The 24,210-nt window shown below is 31.9% G+C and overlaps 2 protein-coding genes across 4 annotated transcripts; one reads left to right on the forward strand and one right to left on the reverse strand.

Annotated features, from left to right (window-relative positions):
* Positions 1–957: 957 nt before the first annotated feature.
* Positions 958–3,869, reverse strand: LOC124842307 (putative polygalacturonase). The gene is made up of 6 exons (XM_047318766.2): positions 3,659–3,869; positions 2,720–3,022; positions 2,441–2,561; positions 2,167–2,341; positions 2,006–2,076; positions 958–1,881 (listed from the first exon to the last, which is right to left on the reverse strand). Exons 1-6 carry the CDS (start codon positions 3,662–3,664, stop codon positions 1,223–1,225), a joined length of 1,335 nt encoding a protein of 444 aa, XP_047174722.1. The 5' UTR covers positions 3,665–3,869; the 3' UTR covers positions 958–1,222.
* An 8,775-nt stretch (positions 3,870–12,644) lies between these two features.
* On the forward strand, positions 12,645–18,472 carry LOC148207067 (uncharacterized). Of its 3 annotated transcripts, none has more exons than XM_088115974.1 (2): positions 12,645–14,225; positions 18,114–18,472. In XM_088115974.1, exons 1-2 carry the CDS (start codon positions 12,645–12,647, stop codon positions 18,141–18,143), a joined length of 1,611 nt encoding a protein of 536 aa, XP_087972100.1. In that variant the 3' UTR covers positions 18,144–18,472. The 3 variants fall into 3 exon arrangements, with proteins under 3 accessions (XP_087972100.1, XP_087972101.1, XP_087972096.1); XM_088115975.1 differs by having other exon boundaries at positions 12,645–14,217; XM_088115970.1 differs by lacking the exon at positions 18,114–18,472 and having other exon boundaries at positions 12,645–16,488.
* The last annotated feature ends 5,738 nt before the right edge of the window (positions 18,473–24,210 follow it).

Raw genomic sequence — 24,210 nt, forward strand, 5'->3', positions numbered from 1 at the left:
TTAAATTTTATTTCATATTGAAATTTATTTGAATTTTGTTTTTAAATTTTAAATATATTTGTGTTGATACAATATTGCACCATCTATTTTTAATTTGAATTAATATAAATATAAACAAACTTAAAATAAAGAATATAAATGTTCTTTTATTATCTGTCATGTAAATGAATTTTGAAATTGTATAAGTTTATAAAATTTATATTTCAAATGTCTGTATAGATTTATAAATTTAAATACAATTATTTGAAATATAAATTAAAAGAAATATTAAAGTATGATATAATAAAAATATCAATATAAATACATTTAAAGTTTTTAAACAAAAATTAAATAAAGTTTAAGATAAAATATAAATTTAAATTAATCTAATTTTGTTAAATATATATATATATATATATATATATATATATATATATAACCTAAATTTTAATTGAGTACATTTATATAAAAATTAAATTTGATTTAGAAAACTTAATCCATTAAAGAAAATTAAGATTAATGTAATCAAAACAATAAATACAAAGATTAAATTTAAATTTTTCACTTAACGTTAACACATCATACTTCTTTTGTCACTCACGTGAAATGACACTGTTTGATAAATAAAAATTTTAAAAAATAAAAAATTTAATAAAAAAAACAAACACAATCTGACACATCACATGTTAATATTAATTAACGTGTAGGTACCGTATTAATAGAAAATATCAAATTATATCATATTTTCAAAAAATTAACCCAATGGAGACTTTTAACTACAAACTCAGAATGGGAACTACTTAAAATTTTAAAAAAATGAGGGTCAACAAAATATTTTAATAGTTTAGATACAAATATTTTGAATTACTTAAAAAAAATTATACGTCCATAGAAATTTCCTTATTTGAGACTGACGGAAATCCATCAGATGTTCTAGAGTGAAACCACATTATCTCAGAGGACATGCACCAGTAAAGATATCATCAAATTGAGTCCTCTTGTGGGTACTACCAAAATTTCATTACACATGAATGAAGAAATGAAGCTGTACAATAAATATTGTGCTGCTTGCAGCATGGAAGAATGGAAATCTTAGGATGGAAAAATGAATGATCCCAATATCTGTCTTATTTGAAAGAATGTGGCTTTCTCTGACATATCAATGGCTAATCACTTTTTCAAGGCCTTCAGGCAGGGAATGGAAGAATATGAAACTTTTTGTCGACAGAGGATTATTGTCACATCACATGTCCGAAATTTTTCCCTTGACACTCAAAAGGGAGAGACAATCCGAAAGGGTCTCGAGATCAGGACAGGGTTTGGGAAGAACAGAATCTGAAAATCCAAAGATATTTGAACATTCCCAAGGAATGGAAGAAACAGCATTTATAGACAAATTTATGTTGGAAAGGCATATGTTTGTGAAGGGAGATTCTTGTAGACCGGCAAAGCTTCCAGCAACAGTGATGTTTGTGCCAATCATATCTTGGAAAATAATGTGGTCCAAAAGTGGAAGAGCATCTGGATCAAATTTGTCATCAGGATGAGATCCACAATAACCTGTGGCGGCCATTGCAGTGTATATATTCTCCATTTCTACCTCTGATATGACTATTTCCTTGATATAACCACCTCTACCCCTCATAGTTCTGAATTCAATGCCACTCCTTGAATTGTAAAGATAAACATTCTCCACAAGAATATTTGAAATGCCACCAGACATGTCACTGCCAAATGCAATAGTAGAGCCAGAAGAAGCTTGCAAATGCACCCTTCTGATGTGTACATTCTCAGTTGGCCTGCCATAGGCAATGCCATATTCGTCCCACCCACTTTTCAGGGCAATTGCATCATAGCCCGTTTCAATGACACAATCCTCTATACAAACATGATCAGAAGAATCTGAAAACATGAAAGTGCATGAGAATTAGTTAAGTGACTATCGGTAACGTTTATAATAAGATATTGAAATTTGAGAGACAATAAGAAAGTTGACTAAATGTAAAATCCATAACATGTGACACACCTGGTACTATGCCAATGGTGTAAGGGGATTCTGGAGGAGCAGAAATTGAAACATTGTAAATATGTACATTGCTGTTGGCAATACAAGACCAAATCAATATCAGTTGTGCTTTGAAAATAGGTATTACTTACAGTGATGTTTAGAAGAAGCATATAACATACCTGCAATAAACTGGGTGGATGCTATATGCAGGGGCATTCAAGAATGTAAGATTTGAAACTACCACATGATCAGATGCCACTAATTCAATAATATGGGGACGGCTGTAGTTCAGGGAATGAGAGCTAAACAATTCCCACCATGCCAAACCCATGCCATCAATTATTCCACTATTACCTAGTAAAACCCACAAAGATATAATTTAGGGAAAAGATGGAAAATTTAAGAAAACATGTTGCTAAGAGGAAAAAGAAAAGATGTTGGGAGTGGAAAAACCTGTTATCACCACATCATCTAACATGTATCCATTTATTAAACTCTGATATCTTCCCCCGGGAACTTCAACTCCTCGACCGTAAGAAGGTAATGGATCAACAACTTCCCAGTGAAATGGATCCTGCCAAATCATCAATAGCATTGGAAAAGAAAAACAAAAATAAGGAAAACCACTTATCACAAAGAGGAAACCCAGACAGAAATATGTCACATGTGCTATCCTCAGTAAAAAGGACAATGATCAAAAGTCGGTAAAAGAAAAAGAAAAAGGTGAAATACCTGAGATCCAAGAATGACAGCACCTTTTTCCAAGAACAGTGTCAGATGACTCGTAAGATTGAAACTTTTAGTCAACCATGTTCCTGGTGGCACATATAACTGAGCACCACCCTTGTCAGCAAATGACTTGAGATAGAAGATGGCATTCTGGAATGCAATAGTGTTCAACGTTTTACCATCCCCAACCGCTCCAAACTCCAGGATGGACACAGTGTGCGGTCTTGGCTTTGGTGCTGGATTATGCTCACACAGCCCATTGACTCTGACTTCATTGCTCAGCGACAGCAGCAAGAGTAATGCTACCTGAACAAGGAATTGGGGAAGGAAGATTAAAACATCAATTCTCAAGATGTCCGACAAATACGATAATAATTCACAGATTCTTAGGATTATGTCCGAGATTGATTCAAGACAAATACAGATACAGAATCTACTTATATGAATAAATAATTCACTTCCCTTTACCATTAAGCATTTCCTATAGGAATGCGCAACTACCTTAGTTAAAAGAAAGTCTGAAAATGGAGAAATTGATAGCAAAGAGAATAATCAAAGAAAAAGACTGTTCTCCTCAGTCAAAATGAATGTAAAGGTACGCCTGAATGAATTGAAAACAATTGAGAGAGACTTAGAACAGAACAATAAGTGTTTTAAATTGCATTATTTGAGGGTTGAAATATAAAATGCTCAAGTTTTACAGATCATATAGATAATGATTGAAGTCTGGCATCCACTGCAACTACCATTTCCTCTGAAAGGAGCAAGACCAAACCCAAATGAAATCAAACACGTCGCCCAATGGGGTAGACATATACACTCACTGATTCAAGCATCTAATACGCAGAAAGGTTAAAAATTGAAAAGAGATTTGCTGCACAATTATAAACCCAAGAGCAATATAAGACAACAGAACAAAATCAAGCAGAGAAACATACGTACTAGCATGTTCTTGGGTCAAAACTTGTGACAGAGGCACAAGGGACACAATCACCAAGAAAGAACCAAATAAAAAAGAATTGCAGGGGCAGAGAAAGAATATTGAAGGAGAGGAGCAAGAAGCAAGGAGAAGAGGAGGACAGAGACAGCTTTATGCAAGATACTGAATATTATAAGCATTAATCATGTACATGACAGGAAAGGAGAGAGTTAATGGTCTTTTCTTACATGACATGTATGCACACTTTTATATATATGTTTTTCATATAAACTTAGATCATATCATCCTACATTGGTAATTCATATTAAAATTAATTAATATTTATTTAGTGTAGATATTAAGAGAAATCAGAAGGGAAAAGAGACAAGTAATTGATATAAATAATGATGAAATGTTAAAAGGTAAAAAAATATACTAATGGAGTGTTTTTACTTATTAAATGCTCAAAATTATGACTCTAATAATTATGAAACTACATAAAAGGTATTTTTTTATTTATATAGAATTATTATTTATTTTGTACCATAAATAAAATATATATTATTAAAGGTAACTTTATTGGAAATATAATAAAATGCTAAATCTGAAAATATTTTACTAAAAATTCAAATCTCGATTCATTGTTTTACAATGGCTGAATTGCTTATTTGAAAAATATTCAAAATAAACTTCTTTATTAAAAATATTTTATATAATATTTTATATATATATATATATATATATATATATATATATATATATATTTGATATACACACACTTGTGTGTAATATTAGATTTTTCAATTAATTTTATCTTAATTTAAAGTTTATCAATAAATTATTTTTTAATCGTAAATTGTCATTTATAGTAAAATAAATAATTTTATATCATTTCCTTAAAGAAATCATATAATTTTTAAATGGTTGAAAAAGAATGTATAAATTTGTTTTAAAAAGTTTATGAATAATAAAATTTAATTTGATTTATATTTAAAAAAAAAGATTACTATGAAATATTTTTATATTAAAATATAAATAAAATCAAATGTTATTTTGTTTTAAAAATAGATATTTATATACAATAAATTTAATACGAGGCTTAGATTCTTTCAATATAGAAAAATGAAATTAAAAAGAAACTTCTATTAAAACGACGAACAAAGTTTACCGGAAGATTAGTCAATAATCAACATTCCGCACCAATAATGTTATTAAAAAAATCATTAACTCAATTTATTAAAAATATTATAAAGTTATTTTAATTTTATGACTAAATAGTTTATGCAAAATATATTTGCATTTATAAATTCAGAATTATAGGTGTAGTAAAAATAAAAGGTTTAAATTAAATATACTAATAACATGTATAGTTAATTATGTTTGATAAATTAGTTCACTATGCAATAACTATTTTGAAATTTATGTAGCTTTGAATAAGCAAGTATAATTTCAGCATGTTTATTTTAAAATCGAAAATATATGTGTGTGAAAATTAAGGAGTATTGTTTACGTGGCTCATTTAATGTAAATTAGTCTTCGACCAACTATGCTCTTAGGTTTCTTAGGCTGTGGGAGATGGCACACGTGGCAGAAAGTGTACAGTGCAGAGATAGAACACGTAAGAAGTAGTAGGAGGGAGTTTGTGAAACGGTGGGTGAGGGAACAAGGAATGGAATAATAATGAGGAAATGCATGTGGAATTGACAGAACACAAAGGAGACTGGACCCCACTCCAATCATCAATCATGCTCAACATGCTAGCCTGGCGTGCCGTCAATTTATATATCACTCTTCTTATCATATAATAACTTTCTTTTTATACATACCTATTCATTTTTTCTCATTAATTCAAACTTTGCAACTCTTATACATTCAAATTAAATTCATACGTAGATATAATTTTTCATTTAATATATTTAAAATAAAAAATTCTTACTAACTTTTAACTATAAAAGTCATTTTTCTCCTCTAATACCCATTTTTCCTAACCAAAAATTGAAATAATTTATACTTGTTAATCTCATTTACTAAATTTCCAAAAAGAAAATAATTGTATATCTTTTTACACTAATCATAATCCGTGTTTCTCCTATATCTATATCTTAGTTTATCAAGCAATTTTGTTTTAATCAGATAAATAATTTATTTATTAATTAATGTTTAATAATGTAACAGTATGTCATCCGTGTAATCACGCAATTTTTACATTAAATATTAAATTAACAGATAAACTAATATTACACAATTAAAACAGTGGAAGGATCAAAATTTTTCAAAAATTAGATGGTGTAAATTCATAAAATTGATATATATATATATACATATATATATATATATATATATATATATATATATATATATATAACTAAAGTTTTACTTTATTTTTTTTAATATTTCATTTAGATGTAATAAAGCATCAAAGGAAATTTTATAATAACAATCTGTTTATGTGCAAAAGAATATCATAACCATATATTATGTTTGTTTTTTTTACTCGTACAGATGTGAAAGAATTCAGAACAAATACGCTACCTTTTATTTAAGTAAAAGAATATAAATAAAACATATTTGTATCCCAAGACTTTTATTTTTTAGTAAAATATATCCTTACTACTTACTATTTATACTGACATGACAACGTATTACATTTAATTAAATATTTATATTGTTTCCCAGTTAATATTTTATTATGATTTTATTTTAAAAATAATACTTATTACCCATCACTATATTTAAAATATTATTTGTTTTAAAGCTTAAAATTATATCACGATTTTATTGTTAAAAAATATTTTGTAGAACTAAAAAAGAAAAAAAAATATTATATATAAATTATTTTTAATCTCAAATTTTAAGTAATATATCGTGTTATTCTTACAACTATTTTAAAAATTTCAATATATTACTGTACTTATACTTATATTCATTTTTAACCAATATTAAAATTTCTTTTCATCCATACATTCCTAAAAAGAATGAATTTAATTATCACCCTATTAAATATTGAAGCGACTTATCAGATGTATATTGTCAAATATCTCTTAAATCAGATCATAATATAGTTCTCTTTATAGAATAAGTGGCATTGAGAGCCCCCACCCCAATAATAACATATGACAAGTGTAAATTAAAAATATCATTAAAAGTTAGCATTTTCAACAAGCGTTAATTTGTTTATTATTCATAATTTAATTGTTTTTTATTTCAGATATTTTACAAATTGTTTATTATATGTTTTTACTTCTGTATATTTAACCGCCTAGAAGTTTTCAAAAATCATTACAGTGAAAAAATAAACCCACTTCTGTTATTCAAAACTGACAAGCAAATGCAAGACACGTTGCTTTTAAGGTTTAATAAGTAATTTTATTTTTATATTTAAAATTTTGAATTTTGAATTTTATTTTTATTTTATATTTAATTTTTATTTAATTGAATTTTTGTAAAAAAATTAATATAATTTATTTTTTATGTTAAATTGATTTTAATATGTTTAAAATTATCAGTGTAAAAATTTATATTTATTACATGTTAAAATTTAAATTATTTTATATTTAAAACTGTGCTTATTTTAAAATATGACATTAAATATAAGTGATTCAAAATTTTCGACATAATATACTGAGATTTTAACATGAACACTTTCCACATAATTAATATAAATTTAACACAATAAACCATATTAATTTTTTTTACAAATATCAAAACTATATTTATCTTTTAAATGAAAACTCAATTACTTTAATATATATATAAAGACCAAATCAATTCAAAATCTAAATATAAAAAATAAATTATTTTTAATTATATTTTGCAAATAAACGTGTACATATACATATATTACATTAGTACAAATTTTCATATGTTATGGTTAGAAATTACGAAAACTTGAACAAGTGAAAAGATTGTTTAGTTTCAAAACAATTTATTTCATAAAATAAAATAAAAAAGGCAACCAAGGTTAAATTTAGAAAATCAAAATCTATAACTTCAAATAAAGAAATAATAAATTTTTGTTATCGCTGGGATCTCAAATTTTCATGAATAGGGTTGATATAAAAAACATGATTGAAAATCCCTTATAAATGTCCTTGAAATTTTATTTTCTTTGATATTTTCCTACAAATAAGTTACTTGGAATGTCATTATACATCAGTATTTTCATATAAATTTACTTAAATCTTAGTTTTATATTTTTTTTAAGTGACGCGATTTTTGATAAAAAAAAATACATATACCTATATCTATATTTTTATATAATGAGAATTTTTCTTTTTAGTGTTCATATTTATTTTTTAAATGATTTTTTTAAATTAACATAATTATTTCATGAATTTCATTTTTAAGTGATTTTTTTTAATTTAACGGTTTTTCCAATTTGATTATTTTTTAAATTTAACTATTTTTTAATTATAAAACTACCTGTAAAAAGCTAAAAACTGTTTACAACAAAATTATAAAAATTATTTTAATTTTATAATTACAATAATAACAACAACAATAATTATTATCTATTATTTTTTATTATTATAAAAAATACCAACCCATATTGATAATGTGTTTTCACTAGTCTTCTATATTCATATATAAAAAAGTTATTCTTTTTTCCCTTCACATTTATTTTTAATTTTACCTTTTAAATATTTCTTTTAGTTAAGATAGTTATTTTAATTATATATATACATACATATATATATATATATATATATATATATATATATATATATTAAAGTAATTTTTTGTGTGTTTACATTTGTTTTTTAATTTTACCCTTTAAATATTTTTAAATCAAGATAATTATTTTATCAATATTACCTTTTATTAAATGACTGGTAATTTAAATTCAAGAGTTTTTTTTTTATTTGATAGTTTTTTTTATACTTCACAATTTTTTTAATTGAAAAATTACCTACAAAATAAATAAAAATTACCCACAACAAAATTATAAGAATTATTTATACTTAAATTTATAATTATAATAACAATAGTAATAATTTTATTATTGTTTATCATATCTATACTTATATATATATAACTATATATATATATATATATATGTGTGTATATATATATATATATATATATATATATATTTATATATATAAAGAACATTTATCTTTTTGTTGTCCACATCTAATTTATAATTATTAATTAAGAATAGAAGAATTTAGTTGGATCACTGAAAAGGCACTATCTGCAAGGCACAGTTCTAGAAAATGCATCACCTGCAAATGAAGAGAAACCAAAATAGATGAAAGATACAAAAGTAAAATAATAAATAATACTTTCAAATCTCAAGTCAAAAGTCAAATGAATGGATTCTGCTAATCCATTTTGCAAATTTGCTATTCAATAGCAGTGAACATAACAAATCTAAAGTATCCACTTGTTTATACATGGTCTCTTTTGTGAGAGGGAAAAAGATTTTAATAGAATGTTGATGCCTTAAATCCTTTAGAAGGAGCATCACAAAAAGGTAAGAATTAGTATATCGAAAATGCAAGTTGTCAATGATTGTTCATGTGGGTTAGTGGCTTACCTAGCTTAAGAGACTATCTAACCCACACCTCCAATTTTCTAATTATTACCAACCCCCCAAATTCAAATCTTCTTTAAATCATGTTTCCTCTTTGTTAAATTGTAACTCCACCCCCAAAAAATACATAATAGAAAATGAGAGTGAGGATAAAAATATATATATTTTTTATTTTTAACAATAAATAAATAACAGAGTAAAAAAGTTAACATCAGTACATTTTAATATTATAGCAGTTTTTATGTGTTATATAAGTTTGAATATAAATATTAACTGCCAACAAAAATAGTTCTGTGTTCATCTAGGCACAAGATACATTAGTTTTTCTTGGTCTCTGGTAATTATACCGTTATAAGTTTACTATATTTTATTAAGATATTACATTTCTGAAGTTAAATGGCATACTGTTAATTATTTTTTATTAATATCTTATAAATAATGTTTTTAAAACAATATCCATTCTTGCAAACAATATTAGATTAGAAAAACAGGACATTATATTTAATTAGAATGTTTGTAACAACTTCAATAATATAGTTTTTCTTAAAAATACAAGTCTGATTTATATTATAAAATTTATATGTATAGCCATGTCTTACATCTATTATCTCATTTTGCAGTTAGATTATCAAATACCAAATACTAATAATTCAATAACTAGATTGTTAGTTGTTAGAAAGTAACTCATCAAATCAACTAGTTTAACGTATAAACTGTGGTATCGTAAAACATAAGTATAATATAATCTCATACATGAGTTTTTTTTTTAATCGCAAAGGTGAAAACCGATATCAAATGTCGTGTCTATTGCTATCAGTAATGATAAACTGAAAAAGAATTTACATGGTTTGAAGGACAAATAACATTAGAATTTGGCAAACATTTATATCTCAGCTATTAGCTAAAAACGGCACCTTCCATTCCGAGCATTGTTTTGCAATCGAATGCTTTTTCCCGGTTTAGACAGTTGCTGTGTGTCCACTGTTCAACTAGCTGGCTGAGTTTTTGAAATTGGAAATCTTTGGGAGCTAGCTGTTTTATATTGATTTTCCTTTGGGGAGAAGAGAAGAAACTAGAATAAAGCTACAAAAGTCAAAAATGCATACCTATATGACAGAGATATTGCACAACTTTTTCTTTTCTAAATTATTTGGATCATACAGGGAGATATATATATACACACCTACTTTTAAGTATATATATTATTGAAGGAGGAGCATTATTTGATTACCGTGACTGGAAATGAATCTAATCTACCTGGTTGCACTAGTGCAGAAACGGCTTTTCACGTCACCCAATAGACGTCCGTCCCACGAATCCCCAACGTATATATGTGACCGGTGGCATAATAGTAAATAAGTGGACCTCTAGACGTCCGTCCGTGGTCGAGACGGACGTTTTAAACATTATAGACGTCCGTCACACGCGGACGGACGTTTTAAAGGCTGCCGTTGTCAATCCTTGAACGTCCGTCCTGGGTCGAGCTGGACGTTTATAGTATTATAGACGTCCGTCACATTCGGACGGACGTTTTATAGGCGTACGTTTTCAATCTCTGAACGTCCGTCCTGAGGTGAGCGGACGTCCGTGCGCGTGGCGAGCATGTTCATTAACAAAGAACGTCCGTCCAGTGAGTGCGCGAACGTCCGTCCTCAGAACGGACGTTCAGACGACTGACAGAGTCAATCTCTGAACGTCCGTCCTGGGTGAGCGGACGTCCGTGCGCTTGGCGAGTATGTTCATTAACAAAGAACGTCCGTCCTGTGAGTGCGCGAACGTCCGTCCTCAGAACGGACGTTCAGAGGACTGACAGACATGCTTTTTGAACGTCCGTCCCTGGCCGAGACGGACGTTTATAGTGTTATGAACGTCCGTCCTAGGTGACGGACGTTTAAAAGCTCAACAGTGAAAATCATGTGCACTTGTGAACGTCCGTTCCTGGCCGAGACGGACGTTCATAAGGTTAATAGGCTGTTCTGTGTGTAGCTTTTTGAACGTCCGTCCCAGGTTGAGACGGACGTTTATAATGATATGAATTTAATATGCTGACAACTGAACGTTTATAAGCTGAACGTTTCAAATACCATGGCAGCCATTATAGACGTCCGTCCCCGCATCACGGACGTTTAAAGTACTGACAGGTTGTTGGGTATTTAATTGTCTTCAGTCCTTACACGTCCAGTCTGGAGGGCACGGACGTCTATAATATTATAGACGTCCGTGCCCTCCCAGGACGGACGTTTATGTACTGACAGGGGTGGTTGGGTATTTAATTCTCTGCAGGTTTAGGTTTAGGGTTTACACGTCCAGTCTGGGGGCACGGACGTCTATAATATTATAGACGTCCGTGCCCTCGTAGGACGGACGTTTATGGGCTGCCATTGGGAGTTGAAACGTTCAGTTGTTCAGTACAATAGACGTCCGTGACCCAGGACAGACGTTTAAAGCACCCGCGAATATGATTTTTAAATCGTCAAAGACGTCATATTAGTGACGAAACGGACGTCTATACTATTATAAACGTCCGTCCCCCAGAGTGTCGGACGTCTAAGATTATAAAACCTTTGCTCCCGCGAAACGTGACCAGTTACCTTGCTCCGCAAACGCGCAACCACTGTTCATCGTCTTCCTCCGCAGAACGCTGCTGCGCCATTGATTTGCAGGTGCGTTTTCTCACTTTTGGACCGTTTAAAATTACATTTAATCGGATTACATTGCTATGTGATGAAATGTCTTTGATTTGAACCGATTAAAAATTGTTTTGGGTCCGTTTTTTTGCAGACTCTTGCGTGTTCTTGGACGACTTCCTTGACCTCTTTTTGGACTGCGAGTTAGGCCGTTTAGTCCTCCACTTCCCTCCTTCTCATTTGGAATCAACTTTTCAGGTTAGCTTGTTGGTTGAAAATTTTGTGTATGCATGTATGTGGATTTTGTGTATGGACGTTTTTGACTTATGTTATTGTGTTAAACGATTAATGCGAAATGTGTATTAGTGTATAGACGTTTTTGACTGTTAAATTTTGTGTATGCATGTATGTGTTATTGTGTAAAATGTGTATTAGTTATTGCCATACATTGAGTGACACTTAGTTCCCGTTTGAAATTTAAGACAAACGATTAATCTTTTAATCGTTTGTGTTAAATTTTGAATTGTCCGATTGGACAGTTTGAAAAAATTAATTTTCATAATTTGCAATACCATGTCAATTGGAGTTTAAGGATAAGATTGATGAAATTTCGGTTCAGTACTTGTGTTGTTCTCCGGATGCATATTTGATTGTGGTCATCGTTGACTACTCTCATTTCGTGTATTTTGGAGACCAATGCGAAATGCTGCCGAAATTGTATCAATTTTATGACGTACACTTCAATGCATGTGGCTGAGCAAATTATGAAAATTAATTTTTTTGAATGGGTAGGGCCTAACCTTGTGAGAGTTAAAACACTTGAACTAATGATTTTACGAACATAGTATGGATCGAAGATGGATGAACGAACGTCGCATGAGTGAAGAATATGACAAGGGTGTTTCGCAGTTCTTGCAATACGTTCAACAAAATGCTAAGTCTGTCAACGGGACATATTTTTGTCCTTGTGTGCGTTGTCTTAATCAAATACGCCAAGACTTAGGCAATGTGCGTGACCATCTATTCATGTACGGCATAATGAGGACTTATACCGTTTGGACTTGGCATGGAGAAGTACTTGAGCAGCCTACCACGTCACGAGGAACAAATTATGTGGAAGAATGGATGAGTGACCATTTAGAGGACATGATACGTGATGTCGGTGAAGATAATTTTGGAAGGGCTAATTTGTATGATACTCTTATTAATGATTCAGAGCAACCGTTGTTCCCAGGATGCTCAAACTTTACACGCTTGTCTTCAACTTTAAAGTTGTTTAGTTTAAAAGCAAGGAATGGATGGACCGATAAAAGTTTCACCGAGTTGTTGGAGTTGTTGAAGGAGATGCTTCCAGAAAATAATACTCTACCTATTCGTAATTACGAGGCCAAAAAATTTTTATGTCCAATGGGTCTTGAATATCAAAAGATACATGCTTGTCCTAATGATTGTGTTTTGTACACAAAGGAGTTTGCTTCGTTAAACTATTGTCCAACATGTGGTTTATCCCGTTTTAAAAAGAAATCTGACAGAGTCACTGGTAATGAAGGTAATGATGGTGCACCTGCTAAGGTGATGTGGTATTTGCCTATAATACCTAGGTTCAAACGTATGTTCTCTGTTAAAGAAGATGCAAAGAACCTTAAATGGCACTCTGACGAAAGAAAGTGCGATAATCTTCTTCGACACCCTGCTGATTCTCCACAATGGAAAAATATTGATGACAAATTCCCTGAATTTGGTGCAGATCCAAGAAACTTAAGGCTTGCACTTGCAACTGATGGTATGAATCCTTATGGAAACTTAAGTAGCAAACACAGTTCGTGGCCAGTTATGTTGATGATTTACAATCTTTCTCCTTCGTTGTACATGAAGAGAAAATATGTGATGTTGACCATGATGATATCGGGTCCTAGACAACCTGGAAATGACATTGATGTTTACTTAGCACCTTTAATTGATGATTTGAAACTGTTGTGGGAAGAAGGCATCGACGTGTTTGATTCACATGTTCAGGAACATTTCCGTTTGCGTGCAATGTTGTTTTGCACTATAAATGATTTCCCAGCATATGGAAACTTGAGCGGTTATAGTGTTAAAGGTCATTTTGCATGTCCCATATGTGAAGAAAACACTAGTTACCTTCAGTTGAAGCATGGTCAGAAGACAGTATATACAAGACATCGAAAATTTCTTCCTCGTAATCATCCTTATCGTAGATTGAAAAAAGCATTTAATGGAAGTGCTGAGGATGAGGTTGTGTGCAGACCCCGGAATGGTCAAGAGGTGTACAACGAAGTCAAAAACATTGACATTGTATTTGGAAAACATCATAAAAGTACCTCTGCAAAGAACATTTGGAAGAAACGATCGATATTTTTTAAGCTTCCATATTGGTGTGAACTTGATGTTAGACATTGTATTGATGTGATGCACGTTGAAAAAAATGTTTGTGACAGTGTCATCGGAACTTTATTAAACGTCAAAGGGAAGAGCAAAGACGGAATAAAGGCAAGACAAGATTTGGCTGACATGGGAATCCGATCTGAGTTACATCCACAGATAATAGGAAGACGCACCTATCTGCCCCCAGCCTGTCACACACTTTCCAAAAAAGAAAAACAAAGTTTTTGTAACTGTTTAAGAAGTGTGAAGGTTCCGCAAGGTTATTCTTCAAATATTAGTAACCTTGTGTCTATGCAAGACTTAAAGCTAGTTGGTTTAAAGTCTCACGATTGTCATGTATTGATGCAACAATTGTTACCGGTTCTTATTCGAGGCATATTACCTCCTTCTGTTAGGGGTATTCTGACACGTCTGAGTTTTTTCTTTAATGCCATTTGCAAGAAAGTTGTTGACCCTCGAGGTTTAGATGAATTGGAAAATGAGGGAATAAGACTACTATGTCAATTGGAGATGTATTTTCCACCTTCCTTTTTTGACATCATGGTACATTTGATTGTTCATCTAGTCAGAGAAATTCGAATATGTGGGCCGGTCTTCTTAAGGTGGATGTACCCAGTTGAAAGATACATGAAGATCTTAAAGGGATATGTCAAGAATCAGTATAGACCAGAAGCTTCAATCATAGAGCGATACGTTGCAGAAGAAGCCATTGAATTTTGTTCAAGTTATATGCCATCTTGTGAACCCGTCGGTCTTCCCAAGAGCAAAAACGAAGGAAAATGTGAAGGTAAGGGTGTTCGAGGTGTGACAATTCAAAGTGTTAGCAGAAAAGAAATTGACCAAGCTCATTTGTACGTCTTAAACAACACTGTTGATGTGATTCCTTACATTTCTGACCACGTTAATGAAATAAAGGCAGCAAACCCAAAAATGAGTGAAAAATGGCATCTTAATGAACATGTGAAAACCTTCTTGGGATGGTTTAAGAAAAAGGTGTATGCGACTCCACATGTTTCTGAAACTTTATTGAGGTTATCTCGTGGACCGAACACAGAGGTCATTACATATGGTGGGTACTATATAAACAATATTTCTTTTCAGACAAAGGTAGAAGATGACAAAAGCAGAGTTCAAAATAGTGGCGTCACACTACAAGCTGAGTCTGTGCACTTTGCTAGTTCTAAAGACAAAAATCCAATCACAGCTTCCATCAGTTATTTTGGAATAATACAAGAAATATGGGAAGTTGATTACGTTACTTTTAGAGTACCAGTTTTCAAGTGTAAATGGGTTGATATAAATTCTGGTGTCGTGATGGATGACCTTGGTTTCACATTGGTAGACTTGAACAAGATGAATTACACTGATGAACCATTTATCATGGCTAGTCAAGCAAGACAAATATTCTACGTAAGTGATCCATCGAATAACAAATGGTCAGTGGTTTTAGAAGGTAGAAACATGCATGGACATGATGATGACGATTCTCTTGATATACTTGAGACAACATCTGTTGCATGTAGACCCACTGAAGACCCAGTTGATGACGTTGCCGATGTAATGCAAGCAATTCGTAGTGATCACAACGAAGGCATTTGGGAAAAAACAATTAATTAATAGGTTAATATTTTCACTTTTATTGACTTTATATGTATGTTCATCATAATTGAATTATTACTAACGTTGTCTAATTTTTCAGGTATGTCGGCCTCAGACTCAGGATCGGGAAAGAGCAGACGTGGACGAGGCGTCACCCGAGTGGCAGATGTGACATCCGGACGCGTGGATGGTCAGAGGAGGCATGTTGACATTGACCCCAGATCAGGTCATCCATCAGGGCCAAATGCTGATAGGTTTAGGAGTTATCTGGGCAAGTTAGCAAAAAGTCATGTCTCTATCCTTCATGCATGTTGGGATGACGTCCCAGAGGTCGACAAGAACCTCTTATGGCAAGATGTTCAGGTATGTTTAGACTTCATGCAATTTGTGATATACTTATCTGTTAACTTTTCTCTTGGTAACAAGTTTTTTGTTTTAAACAGCAACATTTTGATATTCCAAACACATTGCAAATCAGAAGGAAAGTGTTATCGCATATAGCGATAAGATTTAGGGATTTCAAGACAAGGCTGACACGACTATATGTCTTTGGAGATAGACAACATGAAAATCCATCTCAGCATTATACCTTCACAGAGGAGGATTGGATGCAGTTTCGTGCATCTAGAGAGTCTGAAGAATGGAAGGTATGTTTCTTAAGATCATCTTTCATTGAGTTTTTATGATTTTAGACTTACTTATATACATGGTTTCACAGGATAAAAGGTTAGCCGCCCAAGAAAGACAAAGGCTAAACGACACACCCCACTTGTTATCACGAGGTGGATATGCAAAACTGGAGAAGAAACTGAGAAAGTCTAGAGCCGATGCCTTGGGACTTGAGTCGCCTGACCTAGCACCTGCACCTGCTAGGTACGAGCTGTGGAAGGCTGCTAGGACTAAATCTGATGGGAACATGACATCTTCCTCAGCTGCCTTGATCTCACAGAGAATTGTAAGTTCAAATTATAAGCAGTTATTTGATTGTGTATCTATCACAGCATGTCTTCTAAGTAACTTGGTTTTTTTATGTGCAGGATGAGTTGGTTGAGCAGCAGACTCAGGGCACATTTGCTGGCCAAGGTAGGGACGACATTCTGACAACGGCCATAGGAAGGCCCGAGCACCCAGGACGTGTACGTGGAGTTCCAGGGGCGATTGGTCTTCGTGACTATTTTGGCCCTACACAAAAAACCCCCCAATCAATGAGTCAGGAGACACTGAGGCAGATGGATCTTCAATGGGAGGAAAGACTCAACCAAAGCATGAGATCAATGGAGCAACGATTCATGGAGCAGCTACAAGAACAAAAAGAAATACAAAGAGCGCTTGAAGAAAAGCTGCATTCCATGACGGAAGGCCACATGGGGGCCGATGAAACTCCCACAGCACCTCGTGTCAGCACTAGAGGATCATGCTCTGCTGTAGAACCCAATGAGTATAACGGTCAATATGACCTGTTGGTTGATGGGGATCCCCCACGCATTGTGGCTGTCGGACGAGTGCTTGAGGGAGGGGAGACCATTCATGGTGTTGCCATATTACCCGAGCACGTGCGTGTGACCATTGACGAGGTTCGGGATCCCCAGGCTCAGGTGCCTGTACCCACTCCAGAAATTAACTTTGTGGGGGAGGCCATAGGAACATTTATTGCCTGGCCTAGAGCATTGATCATGTCCCACATCGCGACTCCACAGGTATAATGTCTTTTTCCTTAGTATTTCTATGTTAATTATCTTCATATTATAAAGCTTTGTCGTAAATTCTTATCTTCAGTTCACACGTGCTCAGAAGCAGCCAATTCATGATACAGTCATACATGAAGATGATGACATGGCTGAAGCAGAGGATGATCCTATATCAAAGTTAGTGACAAAATTACCCAGATTGAAGAAAGCATCATTAGAACTATACTGGGATTTGAGGGTATTTGGTCTTCCCCCACAGGTGCCAGTTTATATCACATTTTCTGATGCATTGGAGGTGATTGAGGGAGACAGGATGTTGAATATTTCCATCATTCAGCTGTGGTGCATGTAAGTTAGTCAATTTGGTCTTTGATATTACTTTTATTTACATTCTTATATAGTTTCTAACGACTTAACTTTGTTGTTTTAGGTACATGGACACAATCGTTGTAGACCAAGGTCGGTCTTCCATGTACGGATTTGTTGAACCTCAGACCATTCAACCGTCTGGTAACACACTTCAAAACAGACAACATTATTTGCAAACATGGATGGATGAGTCCAAAAGAGACGTATACCTTGTGCCATACATTGACGGGTACGTGTTTTTATATGTGGTCAGTTTATTATTATAGTTTCCTTAATTAGTTGAATAACTATTTGTCCTTCGTGATAGGTCTCACTGGCAGCTGATGGTCATCATTCCCAAAACCTGTAAAATTATATGGTTTTGTTCGTTGCACAGGAGGATGAAAACTGAGTTGAGAACCATGCTTCAAGGGTAAGTGTTTCTCCAAAAAATGACTTCAATTTGATGTTAACCTTCAACTTTTATGATAAAATAGTCATATTAATTATACTTTGTGTTTTCAATCTGTACAGAGTTATTGGTAAATCTCGTGGTCAATTGGTTCAAATTTTGTATCCAAAGGTTGTAAGTCATTTATAGTTTCTAATTCATTTATGTTATTGAATGATCTAAATTTTTAACTATTTAGTTTGTTATTTTAGTGTAACCAGCAAGTAGATTCATGGGAATGTGGCTTCTATGTGATGTGTTGGATTAAGACCATCATTCGAGCTGTCATTACAGATGACTGGAATGAGGTAATGATGTATACCTTCAATACATTACAAATCAAAATCATCTTCAACTATATATGAAACAATAATGAATCTTTCTTGAATTTTGCAGCACTTCAAGACTACATCGCCTATTACAGAGGACACAATTAACCAGATAAGGCAGGAGTGGACCGCTTATCTTCTACAAAGATGGAGTTAGGAATAGTTATATTTCTTCTTGATTGAACATTGTTTGGTTTTAGTTTTATTTTTATGTTAATAGTTTGGTAGTGGATTGAACATTAAGTAGAAATTTGTTTATATAAAACGCATATTTATGTTATTGGAGAATTGTTCTGGGACATTTTTCTGTTTTTCAGGTGTGGTTCTATTGAAAAAACAAACAAATTTTTAAAAAAAAAACGCCCACTAGACGTCCGTTAGTGTACAGTCGGACGTCTATAGACGTCCGTCTGTGCACATACGGACGTCCCACCCCAGCCCTACACCAAAAGAACTCAGCAAGGTAGACGTCCGTCCTCAGACAGCAGCGGACGTTTATATGGACGTCCGTCCTCAGACAGCGGACGTTTATTATAAACGTCCGTGGTTAGGCAGCGGACGTTTATTATAAATGTCCGTCCTGAGGCAGCGGACGTTTATAATAAACGTCCGTCCTCAGGAACGGACGTTCATATAAACGTCCGTCCTGATGCAGCAGACGTTTATATAAACGTCCGTCCTCAGGCAGAGCGGACGTTCATATAGACGTCCGTCCTCAGGCAGCGGACGTTCATATAGACGTCCGTCCTGGCACGACGGACGTCTGAGGGACGTCTACCGCATAGACGTCCGGCGTACGCCGGACGTCAAAAGGCCAAAATATCGGACGTAAAAAGCCGTTTCTGCACTAGTGTTGAAAGGGCAAAGAATCTGAACCACAATTTGGTGTGAAAAAGGAAGATTTTAATTATGATATATATGTAGATGCGTGCGTAGAAGAGTTAGATGTTGTTGAAAAGAGGAGGTGATTTTTGAAGAAGTGTGAAGACAAGGTGGGGAATAGAAAAAGCTGAAGGTGAGAAGGTCTCATCATGGATTATGGGGCCAATGCAAGAAGTGTATCCGAATCCTGTAGATGGAAGCACCAAGGTCCCTCCCATCAAGTCATTTTCTGCCACTGTTACCTGCATGTGCCCAACCAAAAGACAAACAGAACACACCCAATTATTTCTCCCTAAACAATTCACTCTTTCCTAAGAGTTAAACCTTATTCACCCAAACTCAAACAACCCAACAACGCTCCATCATATATATATATATATATATATAGTACGTACTCGTATATATGTTTTTCGGTATCTTTGCTGTTCATCACCAAATAATTATGGAATCCAAGAGCCGTAGGTAGTTTCAGACGAAAACCAAGACTGATGTAAAAAGGACAGAATATTGAAGTTATTCACGTCAAAGTTCAAGATTTTCTTAAAAAAAGTATTCGATTTGTCATCTTATTCTACCGGAACCAAACTCATCTTAAGAAAAATCATTGAAGCCATATACAAAAAGATTTATTTTGGAGAAAAATAATTTCGCTAAAAACAAACACTTTGTCTGCATATATGGAATACTTTTACAAATTATATATACTCACAGCACTCGAAATAACACACGCAGAGACGCACAAAATCTTCCCATCTTATGCATGTTCAACGATTTGACTTAAACTGTTGATGAATGCACAGTGATTACATATTTCACCAAATAAAAGAAAAAAAAAGGGTTAGGTCATGTGAGGAATTCCTTTGTAGTAGTCAATGTATTTACGTGTATCAAACTCGGCTTTACAACGTGCAGTGGGGGACAGAAATTTATCTTCAGGTACCTCACCAGTAACTTCATTATCATTATTCTCATTAAGGCTTATTTTGGCCTCCTTATGATAAAAACAAAGCATTGTTATCAATTTAAAGAATAGTGTTATAACTTGGTGATAATAGGACCACATAGAAAAGAAAGAAACGAAAAATTCACGAAATTCAACCTATGACAAAGTTAATGCCAGTCCAAAGTTTATTAAGAGGCAAATATTCTGCCTCGGATCTCGCCAAAATCTACCATTAGTAGACTTTGAGAGACCAACAAAAATGTTCTGCTTCTCACTACCATGAACTTGTAGCGGCGCAGATGCATGCACCGAGTGATATTATTAGTTGGATTGTATTTAATAACGATTATAAAAGTGCGCACACAATATACCTACACTGCATTGCATCCTTATCAGATACCACGGCGTGACAACTGACAAGCATTTCCAAATCATTCACTGAGCAAATATAACCAAAAATCATAGTAGCAAAGCATGCATGCTTAATTATAATTAAAAGAAGGATTAAAAAACATTTATTGTTTTGAAGTATGGCAGTACTTCAAAATAATATATCTAATAAATAATAAATATAATAATATAGTACACGAAACCAACAATAATACTTGATGAAATAGATTCTGATTCATAATTTTGATGTCGTATTAAAAAATACAGTTTAAGCTTAATTCAATTTTTGAGAACCAGTATATAAAGAATAATTCCACCTAGTTATATATTTTAAACTTTTCTTACCACTCGTGGAAACTGTTCTTACCACTAATAGATGTGTGACTTTCATCAAACATTTTTTTCAAACCTCGAAACCTTGTATACATATGTGGTAATATTTGAGAAATGATTGCTCATCAATTATTGACAGGTAACTTTGCTGATCTAATGATCCAGTTGTCTGATTTTTTTTTTCAAAGTACTCGATTACTTTACGTGAATAACAGAGTACTCTGAATTCAAGGCAGAAAGTTGTGTCTCCCATTTTGCTGTAATTTTTATTTTTGTAGGCTGGAAAAATGTGACAAATCCTTCGAAGGGGTAAGGGACCTCGAAGTTTATCAAAGAGATATATATTTGTTTTAATGTTTGTAGCAGAAAAAATAATCTGTGACCAGAGATTGAATATATTGGGCTAATATTGTATCATGATCATTGACAATTTTTATTAAGTTCATTCTCTTTATTGAGTAGTGTAATAATGCTGTTTTTCATTATAGAAATAGATTATGTGATTTGAATATATTTAAAATAAAAGTTTCTAAAAATTTGTGTAGATGGGTACGATACTTTTTTTTAATAAATAAAATTAAATAATTATATTTTATCTTTGAAAATAAATGTAATATAATTTTTAAATTTTAACTATAAATAATGGAAATGATATTAAAATTAACTTAAAATTGGTATTTATAATCAAAAAAAGTTAATTGGGAAGATAAAATTAAAATTAAAAGGAAATTGTGGAAGAAAATTTAATTACATTTTTTTAAATACCATGGTGGTGTTATGTTTCACATCCATCGAACAAAATATACCCATTTGACAACTTATAGTTGACAACTTAAATTATCTACAAAACTAAAATTCATTTAATAACTTAAATAATAATATTTTAATTATATTATTTTATTTTACTTTATTTTAAATTAGGTAGTAAAATGACTGTAATTTTTGTAAGGCTGTGAAAGTATCTATAATGCATTCATTCCCTGTCTTTCACCCATGATTCTTACTTAAATCATCGCCTGTAAGTAAATGAATTCACAACCACCAAAACAAATAGCTCACGCAATCACAAATTGATCGTTAACACATAAAAGTGCGACACCCTGAAAGCTAAATGAAATATGCCAAAGTTTCATGGTGTATTATTAGCTGGTGGGTCAATCTATCCTAATCATTTTTTGCAAGTTGCGGACAAGACATATTAAAATTTTGTCACCTCTAACAACATTGGATGCAACAAAGTTTTCCTCCAAATAAATTAATGTAATTAAATTCTTCAAACTATAAGTTAGAAACGATAACGACTATAGAAAATAACCTATTAGTTAATTTGTTTGTTTATGTGAATTATGTTTAAACTTTTCCAAAAAAATAGTAATGTTGATCTCAGATTATAAATTTAGTTTAAAATCAGTTTAATTTAAAATCACGAATAGCAAGAAAAAACATCAATAATATAATATAATGTACATCTAACCGTAACTTTTTTTTTCAAACATGGATTTTTATTATAATTTGTCAAGCATAATGAAAATTAAATAAGATGTCCAAAAAAATTGAAAATAAGACTTTAAGTTAATTTTGAGTCTAGGTTTTACTTTAGGAATGTTATGCAATGATATTTCATTTTATTGAAGCTATCATGTTTAACTTTTTTTTTTATACTTAGATCATTTATATGAGATTTGTTAATAACCCATATGCAAATAGCTTGTTGATAGAGTATTGAAATCGAGCTAGCTCTGGCCAAGTTAAAGAGAAATTTATCAAGTCCGAACTAGCCGTTGGTCGACCTCTATTTCAATTTGAGTTGGTAGAGCTATATTTTAGTTTGGCATGTTTTCTTGTTTTTTTTTTTGTTCGAAACCTGTGTATTGGTTCATTTATTCTTTATAAACACACAAAAACATATACCTGTTGGGCTTCTGCCGTCGCACTCTGATCCTTTTTGAAGATTTTATTGGTTTCTTACCTTGAAGAAATGAATATAAAAAATAAGACAAATTCTGGAAACAACCATCAAATGATATACAACGCTGATCTTGATCAACCTCTCATACCCACCGATCCTATCTATTGCCTGGAAAAGATGTAATCTCATGACTCTTAAGATTCTTATGTAATAAAAGCTTATATACTCACGTGATGTAAGGGGATAAACATACCCTCTTACGTTTTCTTTTTCTTTTTACTATTTATTACTATTTTATTATATTATTACCACTTTACCACTTATATATGCATTTCAATCTTGTTTGCATCTATTTAACTGAATTTACGTGACAAATATTTAAATTGCATATTGTTAGAACTATGTTTCATATATTCTTTACAAGTGCAACATTTCTCTTTAGAAATCTAAAGTTTGTCCATGAAGATGTATAAGTATTTTAGATTGAGTTGTGTTGAATGGGAAATGGCTGTATATTTTATCTTTCGTGAGTTGATCTTGTATTAATCAGAAATGTTTTACAAATATATTACGGTCAATTTACAAATCATAAATTTGTTCTGTAATTTTGCTAATTTTTTATAACTATTATTTTTTTTAATCAATTAATGTATTATATAACTTGTTGAATCGTGATTATTATTAGTTAAATCTACATAGCAGTCTTAGACAGTACATATTACGATAAAAGTTTGGTTATTGTATTTTTTTATTAGATTATAAATGAAACTTTATGCTTTTGAAACAAATATTATTTAAATTTTTAAGAATTATTATTGATTCTTATTTCTATTTTTTTTGTTTAATTAAAATATATAATTTTTCTTAATTTTACATATCTCAATAATGGCCGAACCTTCTTCGTTTATAAATTCAATCCTATTTTTAATTTGTCCTCTAAATTGTCTTAAATTCTCATGCATATATAAAAATATTAATACAAGATACTGAATTTTAATCCATAAAGAGGTATTTCACAATATGCACACCATGCTATGCCTAGTAGAAAACAATCAGAGATTTTTAGAGTCAAATAATACAAATATTTAGCATAATTTATTTTAAATACAGAGATTGATGTGTAATTTTGCAAAA

The sequence above is a fragment of the Vigna umbellata genome, chromosome 1, assembly GCF_029865625.1.
Source record: "Vigna umbellata cultivar VRB3 chromosome 1, Vumbellata_1.0, whole genome shotgun sequence".
Lineage (NCBI taxonomy): Eukaryota > Viridiplantae > Streptophyta > Magnoliopsida > Fabales > Fabaceae > Vigna > Vigna umbellata.

Bases quoted from the DNA above. Each gene is read 5' to 3' on its own strand.
- LOC124842307 (XM_047318766.2), bottom strand. The intron at 2,562-2,719 runs GTATTTCACCTT...ATGATTTGGCAG, and splicing joins CTGTCATTCTTGGATCTCAG to GATCCATTTCACTGGGAAGT. The intron at 2,342-2,440 runs GTTTTTCCACTC...GGGTTTTACTAG, and splicing joins AGATGATGTGGTGATAACAG to GTAATAGTGGAATAATTGAT.
- LOC148207067 (XM_088115970.1), top strand. From the start codon at position 12,645: ATGGATCGAAGATGGATGAACGAACGTCGCATGAGTGAAGAATATGAC.